Below are 24,383 nucleotides of genomic sequence, written 5' to 3'. Positions count from 1 at the left end.
GCCCAGATCGGTCACCTGTGTGATTTGGCCTCAATCAAGGTATTCAGTGGTGTTGTCTGTGTATGTTCACATATCGACTCACTCCATCACCACTGCCAAGTTTCTTGTCTTTGTGTTTTATCACCACGCATCAGATCAGATTCCTCATCAGGCGACATTCAGAAGATGATGAGCTTGTTTTGAAAAGTCAGTTTTCTGGATCTGATAATGGAAAACTGCTGAGGAGCGCTACATCTCACTTCGACTTGCGTATATAACTCGGATACAAGGTGCTGAATCCCTCTTGAAGTGAATTATATACACACACAGCTACACAGGTGTGGATGAAATTTAGCACATCTGTGTAGTTTGGCTGGATTTGCCAGAAACACAAGCTGATGAAGGGCGTCTTGCTCGAAACGTCCATGTGGAAAAAATCCAAGAATGAACAGTTTAATGGGAGTGCTGTCCTTTTTCTTTATCATCATCTCCGTTGAGAGTTGCACATGTGCAGTACGGCAGCTGGCAGCGCTCAGTTATTAGTGACACAGAAGCCGCGATGGCAACTTTTTCTTCAGTCTCACTTATAAAACTCATCGCCGCTCGAACAGAAAAGCATGTACGAGCCAGCAGCCTGAACTTTAACTCGTGTGTCACAACATGGCGCCTGGCGAGGGGTGAAAATTAGCGCGTCCACCCGACGGTTGTGTTTTCATCAGAGCTGGAGCTGATAAACAACCCACGTCGGCTGCAGTCGTCTGACGCGGGGGTGAATCGTGCCCATTAACATTAAAGATAAAATCCAGATGTTTTAGGCTGTTTGTGGGTTTTTAGTCCACTTTAACAACAGTTAAAGATGTAAATAAACACGTCTTTCTCGAAGCTGCAGCTCTCAGATAGATAGTGGGGGGTTTTTCCACGGCCTGTTAATATCAGCCGATGAGCATATTTACAGCAACATCAGGAATATCTGACGAAAAGATGATGCAAATGAAGTTTCTTCTCACTGACTCCTCTGCCTCCGTCATGTTTTTTTTTAAAGTACGTGATGAAACAGGGGTGTTTAGCTGTGTCAGGACGTTACATCCAACATTTTTCACTCTGACGGACCTCTGAGCGGCGCCGAGTACCTCCACAGTAAACTGATCCAAACGTATGAAGGCAAAAATGGAGATTAGAGTGTTATATGAGCGCTCCCACAGGAGACCGACAAATCAAATGATTTGTTACGGTGGAGGAAACGGACAATGCTCTGCGAGAGGAGCCGAATCATGAGGAGAACTGAAACAATAGTGAAGAAATATTTGGCCTACTTCTTACCACACATGTCTGCTGCTCTCCGTTCATTTATAGCCCTGCAGAGTGAGGCAAGTTTATGGTTTGCTATTGAAGCACAATATGGTCCTGAGGGGAGATGAAATGGCAACAGTCTCTGGCAGTCGGTTCTGGCTCTGGACGGGCGAGTCACTATCTGGACCGGAGCTGTGGTGTTTGGTTGTCATGGATCCCGCTGCTCGGCCGTCAGCTGGAGCGCGATTGTTTTTATTGTTTACATGGGCGGTTGAGCAGAAGTATAGGTTATTGAAACCTGTTTCTTAACAAGAGTCGCTCTCATGTGTACTCGCACACAAATCATCCAGCGGGAGGGGAAATTACATCTGGCCGGTGTGGCAACAGGCCTCTAAGCCGTAATAAGTGAGCGTTCAGACCAGCCTTGGACAAATAAACTGTGCGCTTGAGCTGGACGTGTCCTTCAAACACACAGAAAAAACAAAAGTATTTACTCACCCGGCGCTGAGTAGCAGAAGACATGGGGCAGGATGTTTAGCTGAAGGTTTGAGGATTGGCCCACGCTCTCCGCTTGGCTGCAGCTGTGGGCAGAGAGCTGGAGCGCTTGTCAACCTCTGTATGGAAATGAACGGGGTCGGAGTGGAGGGGCTGCCGGCCAGGAATTCAGCAGCGTGTTTTTGCAGAGCGCAGCAGTGTGTCAGCTTCACTTCTCCACTTTTGTGTTGTTTAGTCTCTGCAACATTTTTTTTGTTTGGATAGTTTTCATCCTCCAGAACTTTCTCTCTGGAACAGCCCGTCGTCCATTGTTCTGCAGCTTCAGCGTTCGTGAAACGAGTTACAGTTAATTTGTCAAGTAACGATCGGAAATGTCACGACTTCGAATCAAAAGCGAGAATCAAGCTCTCATTTTCCGATAATCAGAAGAAGCCTCAGTGTTTTTTTTTTTAGATGACAGAAGACGCAGCGAGCTCACCTCCAGGTCAACTTCCAGACAATTATCCTGTGAGCATGACGACGATCAGCGGACTGGAACTGGAGGGAACTTCCACCGCGTCATAGATGTCGGGTTTATTTTTCTTTTGCAGAGATCCTTTACTGATTTGTTTGGGAGGACAGTTTACTTGGAACAGATCTGAGAAATCAAACTTCATAACAAACTGAACTTTAATCTTTTGTTGTTTATTGTTGGATCTCTGAAGGGTGGTGGGGTTTTTTTTTTTTTTTATTGTTGGACTCTTGGATCTTTATTTTTGGTGAAGATCTTTTGAACCTGCCCAACAAACCAGTTTCTCCGTACCAGATTGTCCTTCCTTCCCAGTCCTCTGCTGGCCTGCACTCATGCTGTTTCCTCTTGTACGTCGTGGCACAGTAGAGACCAACACAGAGAACATTTCTGTAACTTTACTGACTTGTTTGTGGCTTATTTTATTTGTGTTTTGGTTGTAGACTCTCACGTTCTTGGATTTCTTGATTATGCAAGTCAGCGTAATATCCATGATAATACTTCGTGTCTATGTTGTGCACCATGCTTGTGCTCGTTCATGAGCAACCGCATCGCACACCTCGTCCAAAATGTGCCAGGACCAAGGAAGTGTACGGTGTTCGAGGGACGTACAAGCTTGTAATGATGTCACCTCCGTCACCCTCCACCTCCTGATGGTGACAGTCCAAATGTCAGCCTCGGACGTGTCTGTGTTTTGCAGAAATGTGAAATGCCGACGTTATATGCTTGTGACTTGGCTGGCCTAACGTGCAAAAAGTCATCAGGATAAAGTAGAACTGTAATCTTGAACTTATGCAGAAGAGGACAGTTAAGAAGAGCTCCTGTTGAGTCTCACTTCAGGTTCATCACTGACTCTCAGGTGCGATCGGTCTTGTTTGGTTAGATAATCCGGCGTAAGTGTCGGCGTCTTTACGACTTGTCTGATGTGCTTTTGGCCCACATCAGACTTTATTATAGCTGCTGCTGCTGCTGCTGCTGCTGCACTGATCTCAGATGTAATTATCTAATTTTAGGATATAACCTACAGAAATTAGCTGTAATATAGCAGAATTATCCTTTGAAGGAAAGTCGATGGGCGTTTTTCTTATTTTAGTCACAAAGTCTTTTAAAGCGCTCAACAGCTTTAAAGCAGCATGCATGATGTGTGTGTGTGTGTGTGTGTGTGTGTAACTGTGGTCCTGGTTGTTTTCAGAGCTATTGTTATTTTGGCTGAGAGGAGTGCGGTTTAATTACTGCGGTGTGTGGGGAGTGTTTTATTCGGAGAGGTCACAGACAAGACGGACCCCTCCCTGCCACACTTCAGCCACAGCGGAGGAGAGTGTGGTTTCATCCAGTCATGTTCCTCGGCAGCTCTGCAGTCCTGTTTTTCAGAGTTTCCCCGGTGACCACACGAGGAGACGAGGGGGGGAAAGAGGTTGCACATCACTGGAGAAGATGGGGAAACGAGGTCACCGAACAGGAGAACGAGTGACGCCAAGGAAAAGTTTACAAAGCAGCTTTTATTTGGGTCAACCGGGGTCACGACAGAGGAGGAGACGGGTCTCATCGGGCTTCTGTGTTATTGTGTCTCTCTTAATAAAAGTGAAGGGTGTTAGCTGGATCTTCAGCCCTTTGCACTTTTTATTAGACATCTGCTGCTTTCAAGTGGAGGAAATGTTAAAAGGCTGGAGTCTGTCCCGACCACATACTATCTCAAATCGGCACGCTGCGATCCAACAGATGTGCCCGGCTCTAATTTTAGCCGCTTTACGCAAACCACAACATTGTTTTCTTTCATGGCACCAACGAGATTGCTTCCATTTTGCCGTGCGCTTCAAGTGTTTTTGTTTTTGGATGCAACTGGGACAATAGTAAATTACAGTTGTTCGAAATTCCTGAAACACCGCTTTCTTTTTCTGTTTTGTGGCGCTGATCCAGACGACCCACAGTCACACGGGACTTGTGATTAAAAACGGCGAGCACCACCTCGCTGCTACACCCCGAGACACGTGGTTAACAAGGAGGCGGGCCTTGCTCTGCTTAGTCATTAGAGGAAACGGCGGTGGGTGATTATGAAACAAAGCTCAATTTCCCTGTAATTAGTATCTGCGGGTGCCTTGAGGGTATTCTCCACAGTCTGGACCAAACCTCCGTGTGGGTCTCTCGTGATAAAACCTTCTGGAAAATACAATAACCAGGCAGCGGGACAGGCGGGAGGGGAGGGGAGGTTTACTCCACAGCTGTCTGTGCCCAGTGAGGCCGGTCTCCTGCCCCAGAATGCCAATGGGAGCACATGTCTTCAGGCCAGACAAACACCTCTGTCAGCAGACCGCCGTCACCCCACCAGTCAGACCATTCAGCCCGGCGCTGCTCTGTAATTACACACCGCCGCCTGCTGCTGTGGAGGGGGGGGGGGGGGGACTGACACGCAGAACCCATCACTGCCATCAGCATCACTACAGTGGGAAAACAGAGAGAGTGAGACAGACAGGGAGAGTGAGTGAGTGAGTGAGTGAGAGGGAAGCTGAGGTAAAGACGGCCCTGTCTGGGATGGAGAGGCGGAGGCAGCGAGGCAGGAGACCCTCCTCCTTCCTGTGAAAGATTAGAGGGTGTGTGTGCGAGCACATCTGGATGGGCTGGACGAGCTGAAAGGAACTGATGTGAGAATCGACAGAGCGCAGAACAGAAGAAGATTAATGAAACAACACCGGTGGTCACACCGAGCTGCGTGTGTGTGTGTCACATCGTAGAAATACCTTTACAGACATGCTAAAAAAAACTAGTTAACAGATTTAACTTTAAACTTTTTCTGCACGATGATGTAGCAAGGCGTTGAACGCTAACTTATTCTCTGGCCGTATAAACCTTTGAGTCTTGCATAGACCTGCTAAAAGGCAATATTCTCTGATTCCAGCTTCTTAATTGTGAACATTTTCTGGTTTCTTGACTCTTCTGTCACAGGATAGTGAATATCTCTAGGTGAAGAACAAAACAAAGACATTGCAGGATGTCGATTTTGGGCTTTGGGAAATCCTGACTGACCATTTTCACAGTTTCCACAGATTATTTTACACTATATATGATCTGTTATTTGAACAAGTGTGTATTACTGCTCCATTAAATAGTACATGATACAAAGTTTAGTTAAAGAAAGGGAAGGCGGTCATGGAGAAAGGTAGGGTTGGAGTTTCGGGTCTGAATAACGAGCTAAAGCTTTGTTTGATGACTTAGGAATGAGATTTGACAATCTACCGTTGAGTTCTAATGTTTTCAAGAAAGCAACCTAAAAAAGAAGTTGGGGGGGCATCTTTCTTTGGTGCCAGCTGTATTGAAGTCTATGGGAGAAACTCACTAAAACCCAACATATCTACGTCGTTTGACTTCTCAGCTCGGTGATGTAAGCAAACATAATTCACCTCCTGCGCTGCAGTAACCAGACTAAATATAATTAATTATTCCCACCTTTGCAGTGACTGGCTGGAGGCCTCGCTCGGTGGAGGGTGTGGTCAGGGTGGCGTGGCGAGTCGACGCTGCCTTCGGGTTAAGTGTCTGTGCTGACTGATGAGGTGAGATGTGTGTGCGTGAGCTGAGACCCTCTCTGACCCTGCGTGCTCTCACCTCGGGGTCGCCGAGGCTGAAGCGTGGTTTGGTTTGCAGCGGGTCTTTGCAACACCTCACCTACACTTGTAAACCGGAGCAGATGTAGACGGGCTGCCTCGCCACACTTGTTGTTTAACTTCAGCCCAGAGCGGTGGGGGCGAGGATTCGGTCTCGCTCACTTTCCTCTGGGATCAATTATCTGACCGATTGTTGGAGCGAGGCTGCACTTCCTCCTCACCTGTAATTGCAGCTGAAGCTGTCCGGTGTGTGGGCCGCTCCGCTCTCAGGCAGAGTGGCAATTCCAAAGGAAGGAGATGATGAAGTGTGTCCCGCCCTTTGAGTCAATCACCCAATAAAAGAGAGCTGCGACCCTGGGAAAGCGCAGTAAACACGGGCGGTTCAGACGCAGGTTTGCAGCGAGCAGAGCGCCGAGCCCCGACGACTGAAACCTGTCAGCTGTTCGGGAGGTGGAAGCTGCAGATTAGTCGGCTTTATGACTTTGCACTGCAGAAGTAATTCTTAAAATGTGTATTAAACGAGGACAAAGTGAGAGCTGAGAGAGGGAAGTGAAGTGAGAGGAGAACAGAATGAAACAAGTCCAGGATCACATCACCTCAGTTTGTCTGTTTGGATCCAAAAAACAAAACAGAAGAAACCGCTCACTCAGCAAACATATGTTCAGAGCAGCCGCCTCGTTCAGCTCGGCTCGCTCCGAGGAGTGCATTGGACTGTGTGTGTGTGTGTGTGTGTGTGTGTGTGTGTGTGTGTGTGTGCAGCAGCAGTCTCCCGTCTGTCCGAGGCGGTTGCACAGACAGAGACAAACGCCTCCCCGGTCGGCTGTCAGCACCTGGTCACTAATGATGCTGCAGCGCTGAGCTCAGCTAATTGACCAGACAGAGATGGATCAGGATCTTACACTCTGCTGCGTCTGCTCGCTGCACAGTGTGTGTGTGTCTGTATGTGAGTGTGTGTGTGTGTGTGTGTGTGTGTGTGTGTGTGTGTGTGTGTGTGTGGTGTTTGCGTCTGTTTTGATGTGTGTATTCACTTCTGCCAGGCCCTGCACGAAACTCCCCACAGGAGCCTCAAACTTTGAGGTAACACAGTTAGACTGGAGGAAACGGTGCAGACGAGCCTTTTACAGTCCGCGTAACGCAGCTTCTGCTTCAACCCCGTTGTCATGTGATCACCCCGCTGTCTGCTGCCGACCACAGGAGAGGACGGAAGAAGTTTCACTTGTTTATGTTTAAATTCTTATTCTGTGTGATTTGGCGCCCCCTACAGTTTCCGAGTGTAACGCAGCAGTCACAGATACAAATCCCAAGTTTCTGTTTCGTGCTAACCACAAACAAAACTCAGCACACTCAGGCATTTCTAACCGTGCATGCTAACATAACCTGAACCAGAGACGGTAACATCTGGCTGTAACATGCTACCAGCTAAACATCTGTCCAAATGGGCTGACTTGCCGAATGATGAAAAACTAGCGATAAACTTGACAACTTTGCTGACACGCGAGACAAATCACTCAGCGAGTTCACGTCACTTACAGCTTTTAAATTAGCCAAGTTGCCGCCGCAACTACATGAAGTCAGTCTGAGATGTGCTGTTTACTCACCTTTCGCTCGGTCAACTGTCTCTTCTCTCTTCTTAGCTTCCTCCATCGCCGTCCTCTTTGCCTCTGTCATGTTGCCGTAGCTGTTAGCTCCCCGCAGTGACGATGGAAACAGCAGCGCTATTCACCGTAGGTTGTGTTCAGGGAGCTCGACATCAGAGGGACCAAAAAAAAAAAAAAGCATTTTCTCCATAAAACATGATCCAGTTTCACCAACATCTGCAGCAGCTGTGTGTGTGATGCACTGCTGTACGACAAAGTTACATGATGTGATAGGAGGGCGTAGAGACTGAGACAGAGACACCTTTCACTTTATTACAAGTAACCATGACGTGAGAATGATTCTGAAGCTGATGTTTTAAGGTAAAACAGTTGAATAGGGTTGTTATAAGGCCTGTCTGTCTGTCTGTCTGCGAGCTGCAGAAGCAGAGAACAAATAAAGCCCAGTAGGTGATGAGCTCCGAGGATTCAGGCCGAGTGTGAGATCGATGTGTGTTTAAGGGCTCTGGTTGGCAGAGCGGACCGGGCTCTTAGTGAGAGGGCTCTGGTTTATTTTCACTGGGAGAGTATCACTGGAGGAATGACCTTGGCCCATTAATAATACTGCCAGTGTGTGTGTGTGTGCGTTTGTGTGTTTGTGCACTTTCTCACACACGCACACACACACGCACACACACCTTCAGTAGACGGAGCGGGAGGTGCAGCTGCAGTCCTTGTCATTGTGCCCCTTGGCTCTCACGCTCGTGGTGCCGCTCCAAGTGGGTTTTTTACGGCCAGTAATAATAGCTGTGGACTAACGCTGCCATGATAATAATAATATAATGATATAATAGTAACAGATTGCTCATGCTTCTGTGGAATTCAAATCAGAAAATGTGGAGTTTTTCTTTGAGTGCAGTCGGTTCAGATCGAGGGCTTCCCTCTTCGCACTTGGCACAAACGTGGTTTTGTGGTTTTGGCCCACAGAGCGGTCCGGTACCACTCACTCTCTTTCGTCCCGCGATGTCGTGCCACTGTTCTTCCGCTTTTCAGTTTGCAGAGAAGCCACTCGAGTCTTTACATTTCTTTTCTCTCTCAGCAAGTGCAAATTTTTACCATGACAAAAAATAAAACTGTTACGAGTGAGGAAGTGAAATCCCAAAAGGCCGACGGAGGGTTGCGCAATTAATTGAAATATAATCGACATCTGTTCTCCAGATGTCAGAAAAGTCGGTTTGTTTGGTACAAACCCCAACAAATGTCACATCGTTGTGCTCTTAGTCGTTTTTTTTTCAGTGCAAGTGTTGAAAGTGTTGCAAATACGATCATTTCAACTTCTGATAAATCAAATCACGATATCTGTGACAGAAGATCACAGCAAAGCACCGCTGGGCTGAACTTTCTCATGTAGGTGTCCCAGCACATAATTTAGGTTTCACCCAAAAGTGCGTTTTAATTTCATTTCCTAACACACTGAATATATCAGGGGTGCCTGAGCTTTTTTTCCCAGAAGCAAAACCTTTTGTGTTAAGATGAAAAATGGCAAAGACGAGCGAGAATATAAAGACTAATTCTAATCTGAATCGTTTCCTGTCATGTTTATTATTAACAAATATGTGAAAAAGAAATAGTTAATTGTCAGGATAATCTTTGTAAGTTCCTCAATTTTTTTTCCATTTGTCTCTCCAGGCTTCTGTAGCGTCTCAGTGACGGTGTTTAGTTGCACTTGACAGATTTTTGGGCGACCAAAGTCGTCGCACCCTGGAGCCCTGAATCATGATGTGTTTGTTTTTACTACTTTGTCATCCGCCCTGATGCAGTTCAGCACTTTATTGTCTCAGGTTTATACTGACGGTGTTTGAATATAAGACACAGCCAGTGCAACATAACACGATAAATATATTTTTTTAAGAAACTGGCCAGTGTTCAGCGTTAGAGTTACTGATGTGCGGAAGAGAAAACGTTGTGTCGGGGTTTCTGCAGGATGACGGAGCTCTTCTTCACCTTTTTATACCTGCAGAGTTTCACAATAAACGTTTGATTTAGATGAATTCATTCTGATAGATGTTCTCAGGCTTTCATACCTCACAGTGCTCATCATCATGTAGTTCTCCACAGGACGTCCTTCACGACTGACTCATCTTCCTCCTTCTCCTGTGGGATTATCGCGGCAGCAGCAGGGACAAAGATCATTCAAAGAGTGTTTGTCAACAACTTACTGAACTCTTATGTGTGTGTGCGAGTGTGTGAGGTAGAAAAGTGGAACGAGGGACTGACGGCGCTGATGTCAGGACGGCCTCTGGCCCACTGAACTCTCCGCGGGGGTCTTCCTCTAATGAAGAGCTCTGACTCAGTCCCTGAGTTGGGCCCAGTGCAACACGGGGCCAAAAGGTCAAATACATTCACACATTTCTTTTCCTACCCCACTGGGGCAATTAGCCCGCTGAGAACAAAGCGTAGTTACAATGAGCCGTGTCCATGGGTGGGTGGTGGTGGGTGGAGGAGGAGATTGGGGGCCGTCATTAGCTGTGATGATGTTATTGTTGGCCATGAGAGCGACGGATCGCACTGAGGTCCTCCTCAGGGCCTTTCAGGTTACAGTCACTGTCACGGGAGGCGCAGGAGAAAAGACGGGGCTCGGATTTTAAATTTGTTGTTGCAAGAGAGAGAGAGAGTGTGTGAGAGGTGTGTGTGTGTGTGTGTTAGGGGGGGAGACAGTTGTCCTCATGCCAAAGCCGATGCTTCATACAATAGCTCGAGTGTGGGTGAGGGGATCTTGGCGCTCGAATGTTCTTTACTCTAGAGGGAGGAGAGGGCCGAGAGCTAGATTTCCTATCCAGAGCCCCCCTTTTGTAATTGAATGCAGCCATCTACATGAGCCGAGCTCCGGAGAAAACGTCCCCGGCATGCACACACACACACACACACACACACACACACACTTCTTTGTGTCTTCCCCATGTGGACCGAGCGAGCAGCAGATCAAAGTGTGCGTTCTCCTCGTTCTCCGCGTGACGTTTTTATCGCTTATCGAAACGCAGAGGAGAGCTTTGTTTTTTCTCTTCTGCGATCTTGAGCGACGTGCCGTAACATTTCACTCTCGGGTCTGACAGGGTTTAAATCCATCTACACTTGTAATCCTGCAGAGAAATACCCCAGAACCCCAAAACAGTGAAATCATGAGCGCAGAGGTTGAAGGAAGGAAGGGGGGAATTATTGGAGCGGTCTCGATTTACCCTGAACCATGTGTTCTGTGGACTTTCCGTGCTCTTCCTCTTTGCCCTCTCTCTCCCCCTTCTTCTTTTGGGTAATCGCTGAAACTTTTTTTTTTATGCTTTCCAGTCTTAAGTTCCCAAACGTTTATTTTTCCTCATGACAATGAGCTCTCCACTTTCCTTTCCTGGGTTCTGCAGTCAGCGGACAGAGAGCGAGTTCCGTCCCTCCTGCTGCAGCCTCGGCGCTGCAGGTGCTATTTCGCGGCCTCTCTTGGCGTTTCGCTGCGTCTGCTGGCCACCGAACGGCAAAGACGTGCTTCCCGGGCGGCTAATGAGGTGCCGAACCCCCTACACGGCCTCTTGTTTGTATCGGGAGCACCTGGGCCGACCAGAGCCAGACCAGGCCGGACAAAGGAGTCAGTCTAGCATTTCCACAAAGGTCTGCCCATTCAAGACATTCAGAACCCAGAGACACAAACTCCCACACTTCATAAAATGAAGGCAAGACAGAATGTGAGCCCAGACAACCCATTCTCTCTCTCTCTCTCTCCGCACAAGGAAACTATTGTTTGTCTTTTACACGCCCTCACTCCCAGGCTGCCACTTTTATACTTTTATAAAGCATGAAGTGTTGTTTATCTCTTGGAAGTGTAACAGAGACGAAAGCTGCGACTGTCTCTCCTGACTTCCATATCGTTGGACTCGCAACACAAGTGACATATTGACACCTGCTTGCCTATTAATCACAAAAGTTGAGTCAATTGGAGATTATTTCATGTCTCTTTTATCTTTTGATTCTTCAGAAGTTTCTCTCTTGTCTCATTTTGTCCCACCAAGAGTCCAAAACAGCCGATTCTCAAATGTGATCAGCTGAAAAGACGGAGCATCTGTGTGGTTCTGCTAAAAGGATTTGTTCGGTTAATCAATCATTAAGCCTCTCAGCTCATCAGCGACAACGTCAAGTGTCCGATCATTTGAATTACCGTGTTGTGAATGAATCTAAACATCATGTTTTCTGGAGCGAGAATTCACCAAAACTTCCCTTTTTTTCTGTGTCTTCATCGTCTGTTACAGAAGCAGGGAACCAGCTCGTCGCCCAAGAGGCAGTAAGGAAACCATCGACGCTGCGCCGCCCGCCTGCACGCTCAGGGGACGCGACCTCCAGTAAGATCCCTGAACATGTTGAAACTTTTGATAAGGGGTGTAATGGTGCACGGCAGTCACGGTTCGTCAGGTACCTGGGTTTGGTGGGCGGTCACGAGTTTGGAACAGCAGGAAAAATACACGATGCTTGGTTTATTTTCATGCATAAACATGTTAAATTAGATTTTCTGTTCATTTATTTGCTCTTTTTTTCTTTAGATTGTCTCAACTGCAGTCGAATCACAGCTCTGAGCGACAGACTGAACTCTCTGGAGACGAAGGTTTGGACTGTTCTTCGAATCCCTGAGAAATGTGATATGTTTTCTTAATTGCCCACATTTGATTTATTTCTTCCTGCACCAGGTCCAGTTACTAAGTGCCCCGGCCACCGTATCACATCGCCACCTTCAGGGTAAAGGAGGAACGGCACCGGAGGCCTCGTTACTGATGGGGGCTGTGCCCGCTCAGGGAGCTCCTGGTGAGCAGGGCCCTGCAGGTATCACGCTGTCATGCATGAAAACATTTGAAGTTAAGAAATACTGCGTGTTTCCGTTGAGCAGAGTCCGGGGCTTTTTTGTGTTTTGATAATTGAGTCAGAAATCACTCCTCTCTCTGCGAGCTGCAGCTCTTTTCCTGCCCTCTACCTGCTCACCTCCCCTCGTATCCCGTTTCCTCCGCTGCACATTCACTCATTTCCTCTAGCGAAAGTACGAGGCCGACTGTCTGCGCCGCTCGCTCTCAGCGCTCTGTGGCTGTGTGAAAAACAAACACCACAGAGGCTGAAAAGTCCTCTCCTGTCCTGGAGTCGAGCCCGGCGCTGGCTCCGACCCCGCCGCTCTGTCAGAACAGACACTGTGTCAGTTTGAGTCAAATAAAAATAGAAACGTGTGCTCTGTGTGGCTGTCTGCTGCGTTCACTCCTCCCTTCAGTACATACAGATGTAAATGACAGGTGTGGAGTCACATATCTACAGATCTATCTACGTTTCATCTATAAATGAGACACTTCCATTCGTGGGGTTGTTAGCAGAAGCTTTACAGTGAATAAGACTCACACTCAGACTCTTTAGTGCCACTATTGGACCACAATATGCAAGATACTGCATGTCATAATCATAATGCTGTGACATTTGCTGAGTGTATTCATGATTCCAAGGTAATAAACCCTGCTGATTGTACGGTGGCTCTGAGGGTCAAAACACAACGATGTTTCAGAAAACACAAAACACTGTTGTGTTTTCTGACACGTTGTTATGTTTTGACCTTCAGGGCCACCGTACCGTCGCCTTTCCTGTCGCACTGCTGTACATGAAGGCTCGAGGAATAGATGTTATCATGTTTTGTGTTGCGACAGTGAACATTGTTGTGAGACCGCCAGAGATTTGGACGTGTTATGCGAGTAGTCGTAGCATCAAGTGTCCTCAGGCAGAGATGAGGAGCAGCTTCCCTCACACTGTTTTCTAGTAGTAGTTAAGTTTCTGAAGACGTGACTTGAGGCAATTTATCAGACTTTACTCCCTCAGGAGCCACAGAAGGCTTTATGCAACTTTTCTCATTAATGCAGTAATATTCCCAAGACCTGCAAACAGAATCTGATGAATACACTCAGCGGATTTCAGAGCCTTCCTAACGTCCCCGTAGCCGTAGATCTGCAGCGTTTGCGGGCTACAACTGACAAATCTACAGAAACTCTTGCTTTTCTTTAACTAATAAATAGTATTTTTGGAAGTGAAATTTTAAATCAGCCCTGATGATGGTAAAAACGCAGTGATGGGAAAGTTTCCAGGTGGTTTGAGCCCAGATTTTTCTCTCAATTAAGCCACATCTCTGTTTTCATCGCAGGTCCTCAGGGTGAGAAGGGGAGAGACGGGCTTCCTGGCAGAGACGGTAAGTTGTAACCACAGTGGCCTTTCAGTCAGAGTAAAACCAGTTAAGGCTTCGTGATTACTCATGACTGTTTCCTCCTCTTAGGGAAGCCGGGGTCTCGAGGGCTGCCGGGTCCCTCTGGGCCTCGTGGGGATGTCGGGACGAGGGGCCCATCTGGAACCCCTGGATCGAAGGGATCCCCAGGTCCTCAAGGTGAGTGGAAATACACAACCAACCTCGTCCTTGAAGATGTTGACACAGTTTGTCAACAAGCACGTTGTAAAGATTTGTGTGTGTGTTGCTGAGAGGTGAGGCAGGGCGGTTGTTACCTGCCGGTCCACTTAATCTATTGTCTGGAGATGTTTGAGTGTCTCTCTGTTGACCGAACACTTGTGGAAACAACAGCGGAAAAAAATGAGAGAGACCTCCAACAAAAGGCCGGCCCGTGATGTTCTGCTCCGGAGTGTTTGCCTTCCTCTTAAAACCACTCGGTCAGCCCACAGACCCTCCAGTGGTGAACGTCGGAGCGTTCCAGCGGCCTGCTGGTTACTTACTGGAATTTGGGCATTTGGTTGGTTGACTTTTAAAATCATACGTTTCTAAAAGTGCAGCCTTTGGTTTTTCAGACTGTATATAACTGTGCCGCAGCTCAGGGTCATAAATCTGCTCGATGCACTCAGAGCCGGTTATGTTCAGATAATGAACGACCTGTTGGGATAAAAAAGTAAATCCACAGGCAGCTGTGACTTGAATGATAATAAAGTAAATGGCGGTGTAAGCGTGTCACCACATCTGCTCTCGCTATAGGCTGTTTTTCCTCGGCTCTGGACCTCCTCCTCCTCCTCTTCCTCCTCTTCCTCCTCCTCCTCCTCCTCCTCCTCCTGCTCCTGACCCCTGCTCTGTGCCTGCTGCTGGGGCAGAGATGAGATTTAGAGCAAAAGTTAAACTACAAACCCACTTTTTTTCTTTTTTTTTTTTCCCGAGAAAGCGCCATGTGACTTTAATCTGAAATGAACATGAGCTATATATACACAAATCCCAGGTCCTTATGATTTCCATATGCCTGTGGTGTTATTGTTTTTTCTATCTCCATTACTTCATAAGTACCCTAAACCGGCGCTGTGCCCTGCATCCGAAGCTGCGTTTGACTTATTGTGCCGATTTTTTTTTTCTTGAAAGAGAAAGATAAACACAGGACTGGAACGTGTCCAATGTCACGGACAATGTAGACGAATGTGCTCTCAAGCTGGAGGTTGTGGGAACAAGATGGGACAATAAATGAACTTGCGTTGTTTGGGGGAAGTGATATTGTACGTTATGACGAGTCCCGAGAAGTTAAAGGAGAGTTTTATTGGAAAGCTTGACTCATATTTTGACACGGCGTCCCCCCACCGGCTCCTCTGGGGAACCATTATCCCGCAGGAGAAACCCAAACTGTTTTCCCCGATATGTCACATAGACTTGAAGGGCCACTTTGATTGGCCGTTTGAACCGCCGCGCCGAAGACTGTAGCTCACAGTCTCCCCGATGAAGCCAAAACACGGCCGGGTCGCGCTGCGGTGTTTACCGAGGCTAAGTGAAAACGGCCCGCTTGGGTGTCAGAATCAGAGCTGTAACAACTTTACCTCGTAAAGCAGTAATTAGTGGACTGTCACTGTCGGTTGCATCAGTACATAAACAGAGACGTGGTGAGTTCGGGTCCGTCTGAGGGGTATGAGGTGGTGTTCAGGGGGAAGCATTACCTCAGAACAGTCCAAACAGTGAGGTCAGATGTAGGTGAGGTGGTCCTCTTCTTTCCCACCTTCATAAAGCGCCGGCCGGCTACAAGCTGTTACTAAAAAGCCAGCGGTGAGTGTGCAGGGAACATTTAATTTACTATGAAGCGGTGCCAACAACACTTTGCAGAAGTTTAATGGTGTTTATTTGAGCTTTCACATGGCCCCGAGTGGGTTCCCAGCACCGGACCATTAAACAGCCTCCTCCTGTTAATTACACAGAAACGGAGTCAGAATCCTACATCTGTCCTCGTCCGTCCAGCTGCTGATTTAACGCCACATGTGCACAGATATAAAGGAACACACACACACACACACACACACACACACACACACATACACACACGGCGGTTTATCTCATCTGTTCCCTCTTTAGTCTCTGTCACAGTTTATCCTCCTGTCGTCACATCGCACACACTCATTCATCACCATCCTCCCCAGAAAAAAAAAAAAAAAGGCCAAATTTTGCTATGTCATGTCACCACACTGATGTTTCTGCCCTCCTCCCCTCCTCTCAGGCCCCCGTGGTCCACCAGGACTCCCAGGAGAGAGGGGTCTACCAGGCCCGCCCGGCCCTCCGGGTCCTCCAGCGCCTGCCAGTGCCCACATCCCAGAGCCGGACCACAGTAAGACCTTGGAACGACTCACAGACACCATGACACAAAGTACACAACGGACAGCTAAAAGTGCTCTTTTGATTGCTGTAAATACGAGTCGGAGCATCGCACTCTTTAAACATTGTCTGAATTTTTGATCTTCCACCGTGCCCACAATCTAATCCAATCTGTGGGACAAGGTTTTGGGTCCTGGAAACGTTCTGGTGTCCAATTATAGTCCGAGTAACATCATCCAATCACATCTGAGAGGAATTTGGTTGCATGCAGGTATTCATCCATCGGCCATCGTCTGATTTAGCTTTTTATTTCCTTTTCTCTCTCTCTCAACTCCACAAAGGTCTGGTACACTCACTCCTTTCTAACTCCAAACCACCACACTGTGTTTTTAGTCTTCAGACCCGACCGATGCCGACTCAAGTGACATCAGCACATTCCCCTTTTTAAAAGAACTAACATTTCTCCCGTCAAATGTCTACAAATGACTAAAACCTTTTGTTCTATATTTTCTTGTACGTACAATATTCCAAATCTGTCATTGTTTTCAAGGTAACAAGCATTTCATTTGGTCAGAACAGCTTTTAATTAAGAATGAACTACATGTTTTTTCAGCTCGTCTGAGACTGAACATGTGTGAGTTGGTTCTGGTTGTCCCGGTGCAAAAAAAAACAAAAAAAAACTTGTTGGAGAGAGTCAGAGAGCGAGGAAGGAAGACTTTAATAACTCGCCTCGTCTGTGAATATTTCTGCGGGCGCTTGTCAGATAGGTTTTCATTGGCAGCGGTGGTCGTCTGACAGCAAAGACGACGACTCTCGCGGTCCCACGCTGGCTTCTTTTCACTGTTTCGATTGATAGACTTCTGCGTTTATCTGAACCCAGCACACGAGTGCATGCTCACAAAATCGAGGAAAGCCTTTTGTTCCCAGACAGGAAGATGTAGGTTTTTCAAGCTCGACTCTACAAACTGCTAATATTCACCTGTATTCATGTTCTCTGCTGTAAGCGTGAGAGCTCTCGCAGGCTTTTCCAGCCTGATGACGAACAAAAAAGAGAAGGAGAAACGGAAAACAGGACGGCGGTGATCCTTTAACTGCTACTTGCTCCTTATCGTCTCGAAGCCAAGTAGAACAGAATCAAAGCGTATTAAACGGAGGCAGAGACAGTCTGAGGTTGACACAGACTTCACATGCTGGGATGAGAACCTGTCCATCACTGATGTCACTCAACAACTTCCAGATGTAGGCCTCCGCTCAGACGGCCGAGGGGGTGGAGGGAGGAAAGGGGGAAGGAGGGAGGGAGAGACAGATGGGGGTCTGCACCGGCTCCTTTCAAGGTCAGCACATCGGTGGGTTTTATGTGTGGATACGGTGGTAAAACAAAGTATGCAGCACCGCCGATTTGTAAGCTCTGAATTCCTGCGTGGAGAAAGCTGTGGGCGCGTTGAGGTTGGCATGATGATTTCCGAAGACTGCGAGCCGTTTCTTTTTCACATCAAAGTAACAGTAGGGGACGTGAGGAGTGAGGAGGAGGGAGGAGGGGGCTCTGTCCTGGGCTTCCTTTGGAAAACACTGGCTTATTTGGCTTTTGCGTCTGCATCAGGAGGTTGGAATTCCCTTTCTGCAGAACAGGAGAGGGTTAGTGGAGGAGGAGGAGGAGGAGGAGGAGGAGGAGGAGGAGGAGGGTTCGGACACTTTAAGCTGCAGATCCCGTTGAGTTTTTAGTAGGAAATGAAGACAGTGTGTTGAGAGGGACGCAGCGAGGTCGGCCCTGTTTTTGGATGTCACCTCCGTGAGCAGCGTTCTGGCAGCTGGAGGATGTTCCTGGCTTCCTCCTCCTCCTCCTCCTCCTCCTCCTCCTCCTCCTCCTCCTCTCTGTATCTCCTGAAGCCCCATGCCGTGATTGGATCTGTGTTTCCTGTCAGTATAAAATGACCCAATGACCGCACGCTTCCTGTATCGCTCGCACGTTCACCACCCTCTTCCTCTTGAACTTTCTCTGCTGGCACATTTTGACGTAGACGTTCAGTTGTTGTTGTTGCACAGTCGTACTTCTTTACAGTATTACATAACTATTTTTTAAATGAACGTGAAAAGCTGATCTACCGGCAGAGCTGTTGTACAGTGTAGGTTACTTCTCTGTTGAAGTCATCAGGTGGAAGTTTGGGTATTGGTTGGAAAACGCTGCCCTCTGGAGGTTAACCTGTGGGTTTAACACAGGAAGAGTCGAGCTTCTCAGGCTGCAACATCAGCAGCAAAATTAAAAGTCAAACATCACAAAAAGCTTTTGTTCAGGTTCCCCACCAGCCTGACTGCAGTAGATGTAGATGTACAGTGTGTTATGAAACAAGCTGACAGCCTATAACAGGATTTTGCTCATTAGATAATAGGTGGGATTTGAAAGGATCTCCTGATTAAACACATTTTCTTTCGACTGCAGCTCGTGGAAAAGACCCTTTTTACACCAACACCTTCCACGACCCACGAGGGTCTCCTGTTCCAGGGCCTCAGGGTCCCCCCGGGCCTGTCGGTGAGTTTGACCCCACACTGGAAGATGCAATGAATGCAGATGATTTTGCCGTTTCTAATACACACTTCTAAATAATTTCAATTTCATTCAGCTCATAGTAGCGTAAAGTGAAACTGAGTCTTATTGGGATCCATTCTATCTGTGCATGGTGCCATTTTCCTGCAGTTGTTTCACTGTGCAGTCAATATTTAGTTCAGAATGACACGTTAAAGCAGAAAAGAAGAAGGTAAAAATATTAATATGACTCTTTTCTTGCATCATGCAGGTCCTCCAGGTCCCAGAGGCCCGTTAGGACCTCCTGGCCCATCAGGACAGAATGTGAGCTTCCTCACACATTGTGCTACCCTGCAGTCACTGTAACATTTATCTCAATACAAATAAATCATTGTCATTTTGAATTTCCTCCCTGATTCAACGCAGGGTAAACCTGGAGCTCCGGGAGCTCACGGCCCTGTGGGGCCGAAGGGAGAGCGCGGGGAGAGAGTGAGTCCTGCTCAGAGCTCTGCAATGTTTTGATCTGCGTCCTTAAACAAAACTCTCCCTGACATGCCTTTTGGTTTTTCAGGGTCCTTTAGGTTACCCAGGAGAGCGGGGCTTCAGAGGCGAGCCGGTAAGCCACGTCCACTCCCGCTGCCGCGAGTGCATGAAGGGAAACATCAACACATGTCATAGCTGGTTATTTTACTGTAAACTACACGTACCAGATCAGAGAGAGCGAGCGCTCTCGGCTGAACTAAACCGCTGCACTGCTTTCATTAATGTCTCTTCACACTCACTTATTTTCTGTTGTTGATGTTCTTCTCGCAGGGAACGCCGGGTCTCAAGGGAGAGCCGGGAGAGAAGGGCTTGCCGGTAAGAACGTAGTTGTTGTTGGTTGACAGTTGACACGGGATTCTGCACTGGAGGGTTTTACTTTGATGATCTGAAGAAGAAAAATAAGATTCCTTTGTCGAACATTTAATATTTTCTCTGTCTGTCTAACCCTTATTTTTCTTTCACCTCTTCCTCATTTTACAAGAGCAATCTAAATGTAAGATATTTTTATTTATGTCATCACACGTTCACTCTGCAATGCAACAAGTCTTCTCAGTAAACCTGATTTAAAGTCTAACCATGCCCCCCCCCCCCCCGTCTCAGGTTATGGTTACGACCTTTTTCTACGATCACTGTGTTTATGTTTCTCTCTCTCTTTCTCTCTCAAGTCCATCCTCTCCTCCCTGTTGATGGTCATTAAGTCTGTTGTATATTGTTGTATATATCATTTATTTGTCTGATGTTGTGCGTGGAACCTTTCAGTGTTAACGTGTTTTTGTTTTTGTCGGTCCTCGGGGTGTGCTCTGGACTGCTGTCCCCTGTCACGACACTGTCCTCTTGACCCTAAAGCTGTCTGACTCCCTCTGCAAGCTACTGTCCCCATGGCTACCTTTCACAGTCACCTTTTCAGCATCTGACTTTGGCATATACATATTGATATTAATGCAGAAATTACAGTAAACAACAACCATGCCCCAGCTCGGACTGGGAGAAAGAAATTTATATTCACTGTATTCAAATTCTACATGTGCTGTCTTGCATCTGATCCATCAATTGAGAGAGTTTGAACATGTATATGCCAAATGACTCCATATGTGTCAGTGGTGGGTCCTGTTGGGTTTAGAGGTGTTGTGCTCTGATGTGAGTGGAGTGGATACAGCTATCCTCTTTCATCCCACGATGCAACCTTGCATGATTTCATCTTCAGGTTCTGCGCCACTTAAAAAAAAAAAAGTCTGGGATGGATGTTTTTCTGACAAAGTGTGTCTAACCATGAGTGAAATAACACGGTGCCGTTCAGAAACAGAAATAAGGCAAAGTTTTATTTGTGAACACGAGATGTCATAAAATCAGATAAGAGCTGTCAGGATTCATACAACAGACTTCTTCACTCCCTTATAGAGTAAATAATGACCATGATTTAATTTGGGACAATCTTACAAAAACTAAACAAAAACAAAAAACATACACAATAAACTAACATATCAATCAGGAATGATCCAACGAAGAAATTATTGAGATTTAACTGTATATTTAACTGTAATTCATCAAAATACTTTGACACTCTGAACAAAAGAGAGGGAGTGAACCCACACTCCGACGTCTCCACATCGTCTGACTCAGTCAAACTTTGCCTTTTTTTCTTCAAACGCTCAGTCCGTCCCTGGTTTGTCTCACTAATCAGAGCATTTCATCGTGTGAATCGCTCACCTCGGCACCAAAAGCTTCAGCTTCTCTCTGCACGCCTTTTGTTGTAACGGTCGCTTGTCTGCTTTACTTCTCTTCTTCAACCACTTGTGTTATTGTCCTAAAGGTGTGACTCATGAAGCCATCGCCTTCTCCTTAAAAGACAGATTTATTTAGATTTCAGAGTAAATCTACACTGGCTTCATTCCGTCAGGTGACAGTGAATGACTTTTGTTGACCGCAGCGTTAAGAATGAAAGCTGTGGTGCTGAAACAACAACACTCACCTGGGCTTAATAATGAATGCAGATGGCATGAAACCCCTGGGAGAGTGTAAACCCCAGCTGTGTTATGTCGCTGACGTGAGGCTGATCTGTAATGTGCATGCTGATGTCGCCCAGCCCGGCATGGCAGAGTCTGACAGCGAAAATAAAAAAAATAAAAATAAAAAAAACACAGGGATGCAGATGTGTTTGAGAGTGCTGGGCAGACATGTGGACTGTTTTAACCTTCTAACTGCTGAACTGTACTGAGAGAAAACAACAACAAATGACTTGCATCTTGGCGAGCAGTTCCTTTGGCTTGTGCTCTTTACCTTGACGGCTGTATCTATCTTCACAGGGGGACGGAATACATCAGATCAGAGAGGCGCTGAAGATCTTAGCCGAGAGGGTTTTAATCCTTGAGACTATGATCGGTATTCATGGTGAGTAGGAGGCCTGAGGCAGGGTCAGCTTTAGGCAGGGGTCAAAGGTGGTGGTGGTGGTGGTGGTTGGCGGTGTGTGTGTGTGTGTGTGTGTGCTCCACCCTCCTCCCACCGAACCTCACTGCTGGGACAGGGAGTGGAAACAGTCGCGAGTACAGCCCCGGGACTCAGGCTGGTGTTTCCACCCCAATCACACACAGTCCCCCCTGTCACTGCTCTCTGATAGGACGTTAGCTTGCAGATGTTCCACGACTTGCAGGCAGACCTTGAGCTTCTGGCTCGCAGGGTGACGCTGCTGGAGGCTATCATCTGGCCAGGTAACGCTGAGACTTCCTCACCCACAGCTCCGCAAAACTGACGTGAAGCGTTAGCGCATTAGCCACTTTGTTTTACTGAACTGCTGAATGTTGATCTAGTCACTGAAAAGTAAAGTAGTCTTTTTTTTTTTTTTTTTAGGAATGTATTTTTCATGTGTGAATTGTGTTGGATGTGTCACTTCAAAGGCCCTAAAAACAAAAAAAAACTAACAAAAAAACAGCTTTTTTTAACTAGAGATGTGGTCCTACGAGAACATTTTTGTTTTCTACCAAAGCTTTAATATTTTGGGTTATTTCACACGAGTTATTTCTGTTTCTGATTTAAAGCGTGTGGGGCTTGTTTCGAAACATGAGATGACGTCACACACAGAGGATTTAGCAACTCTTGAATCTAAATCAGATGACAGTTTACTTGTTTGGGTGTTGCTGATGTTATTTAGTCACGAATGTAGCTGAGATTTGAAACAAAGCTCTCAAGGGATTTAATCTTTTTTTTTTTTTAAATAACATTAGTGCTTTGTAGGTTAATATGTCTGGATGGCTGTAAACTATGCAGGTCCAGTCAGTGGAGCAGCAGTTCATAAGTCAATGAGACGATTAGTTAAATGAGCAATCGTGTTATTGATGCAATAAGAATGTGATTTTTTGATAATGTATGAACTGTTTAAGTGAAACATACGAGACTTTCACTGGGTTTTGATTCTCAAATGTAGGTAAATCTTTCAATTTTATGTTAGATATGTTTTCTTTTGAGACAATTAATCTTTAAGAAAAAAACATAAACATGTATTAATAATGATAATTATGGTAGCCACCAGCAGATGCACCTCCTTCAGGTGAAGAAGAATTTGTTAAATCCTTTGAACGTTGAACAGAAGCTCAGAACGGTCGTGCTCACAATTTATTTTTTATCGCTGTTATCTCAAGATCACAAGTTAATTATTTATTAGTTTTTACATAATAACAGGTTTACTTATTAGAATAATCAAGACAGTTCATAAGATTGATGAGAGGCCTACAAATGCTGATCTGTGGGGTGGAAAAACAAACCATATTAACTTGTTATTAAGTTTGTTATGAGAACTGATTTGATATTTGGGTCTTTACATTTTGGTTATTTATTGTAAGAAATATGATCACATGCAGCGGTCGGCTTGAAACAGTCCTTGTTTTCTGAGGGGGACTGGAAAATAAACTATATATTTAAATTAAATTATGCATATAAATAAGAGTGATAAACACTGATAATGACTGATAATGTTGAGATGACGGAGCTCGTTTTCTGGAGACAATGACATAAATAACTTGTGATCTGAGGATAGCAGCATTCAAACTGATAATCCTTGAAAGCACGGCCGCTCTCGGCTTCTGTGACGTTGTGACTCATTAGTGTGTTCATGGTTTTAACATCAGAACTGGGCCACTGGTATCGTATCATAATAAGAACCCACTCCTGTCACCTCCATGTTAGCAGCTACGTCAGGATTAGGGACCACAGTGTGCACAAACACTGATGGACAGCGAGGCCCCGTTCCAACTGCTGTCTTTCTTCAACAGAGCCTGATCTAGGGTCTGGGGATGGACCGTTTGGCACAGTCTCCCCTAGTTTCTACAGAGATAAGCGAGCAGGTGTGCTTCCATATCGACTTGCTTCTCCTCTGTCCTCCGACACCAAGGTTCGAGGGAAGTAGCTCCCCCCTCCCGCTCACCCTGAGGATCACGGGCTGGGTTGACTCCCCCCTCCTATAGGTCTCATCGGCACTCAACAGATTTAGACCTTATCTGATACCCTCCGTGGGCTTTGCCGTCAGATTTAGGATGGGGGGACACCTCAGGGAAACTCCACAATGCTCTCCTCCATCGGGAACCTGAGAACTAGCTCGACCCCCCACCACCACCACCACCACCACCACCTCACCCATCTCCATAACCAAACACTTATCTTCCCATAACACACCCTGCAGCTCCTCCTGCGTCTCATGTCTTTGGCTACAGAACTAAAAAGCCTCAGAGTAAAGATGTATGAAAACAAAAACAAACAAAAAAAAAAGGAAACTCTCACTCTTCTGCGGCGCTCCTCGAGCCACGAGTTCTGGACAACAAGGGTCATTTTAGAGTAACAAATTCAAGGAGGAATCAGTTGTGAGGAAACAGACTGGATTTGAGTTTGTATTGCTTTTCACAATGTTACTGCAACCTGAAGAGATTCCACTATTTAAGTATATTGCGCATGTACAGTTTGCAGACACAAGTACACACACAAAAAACACACCCTCTTCCTCTAGTACTCATTTTGTTATTCTTCTATCATATTGTTTAACTCGATGTTATGTAGTGCACTAAGAAGATGAAGTCATCTCCACTCTAACTGAGATACGTGTTGCTAACAGTGATTTGTAGTTTTCTGGTGTGAGTGTCTCCCCTCCCCCCCTTCAAGTACATACTGATGAAGTGATTTTATATGCAACGGAATATTTACAAGATGTACAACAACAAAATAAAAAGCACAAACATTTGGGTTTGATTGCGTTGTCATAAAACATGTCAGATGTTTAATAAAC

The 24,383-nt window shown here is 46.3% G+C and overlaps 1 protein-coding gene across 5 annotated transcripts in view; it reads left to right on the top strand.

Moving 5' to 3' along the window:
* Window positions 1–24,094, top strand: part of emid1 (EMI domain containing 1) — a 59,444-nt gene extending 35,350 nt beyond the window's left edge. For 3 of the 5 annotated variants that reach the window (XM_037097930.1, XM_037097928.1, XM_037097926.1), the window contains exons 5-17: window positions 11,732–11,821; window positions 12,020–12,081; window positions 12,164–12,296; window positions 13,642–13,686; window positions 13,771–13,878; window positions 15,959–16,066; window positions 18,491–18,580; window positions 18,846–18,898; window positions 19,001–19,063; window positions 19,146–19,190; window positions 19,388–19,432; window positions 21,732–21,822; window positions 23,380–24,094. In XM_037097930.1, the coding sequence (XP_036953825.1) occupies window positions 11,732–11,821; window positions 12,020–12,081; window positions 12,164–12,296; window positions 13,642–13,686; window positions 13,771–13,878; window positions 15,959–16,066; window positions 18,491–18,580; window positions 18,846–18,898; window positions 19,001–19,063; window positions 19,146–19,190; window positions 19,388–19,432; window positions 21,732–21,822; window positions 23,380–23,513 (1,067 nt within the window). In that variant the 3' untranslated portion in view covers window positions 23,514–24,094. Of the gene's footprint in view, window positions 1–11,731; window positions 11,822–12,019; window positions 12,082–12,163; window positions 12,297–13,641; window positions 13,687–13,770; window positions 13,879–15,958; window positions 16,067–18,490; window positions 18,581–18,845; window positions 18,899–19,000; window positions 19,064–19,145; window positions 19,191–19,387; window positions 19,433–21,420; window positions 21,506–21,731; window positions 21,823–23,379 lie in introns of all 5 variants that reach the window. The other 2 variants (XR_005075032.1, XM_037097927.1) reach the window with 2 other exon arrangements.
* The last annotated feature ends 289 nt before the right edge of the window (window positions 24,095–24,383 follow it).

Source organism: Acanthopagrus latus, chromosome 5, assembly GCF_904848185.1.
Source record: "Acanthopagrus latus isolate v.2019 chromosome 5, fAcaLat1.1, whole genome shotgun sequence".
In the NCBI taxonomy this organism is placed as follows: Eukaryota; Metazoa; Chordata; class Actinopteri; order Spariformes; family Sparidae; genus Acanthopagrus; species Acanthopagrus latus.
The sequence above is the reverse complement of the archived record's forward strand: the minus strand, read 5'-3'. Positions and strand labels throughout refer to the sequence as shown.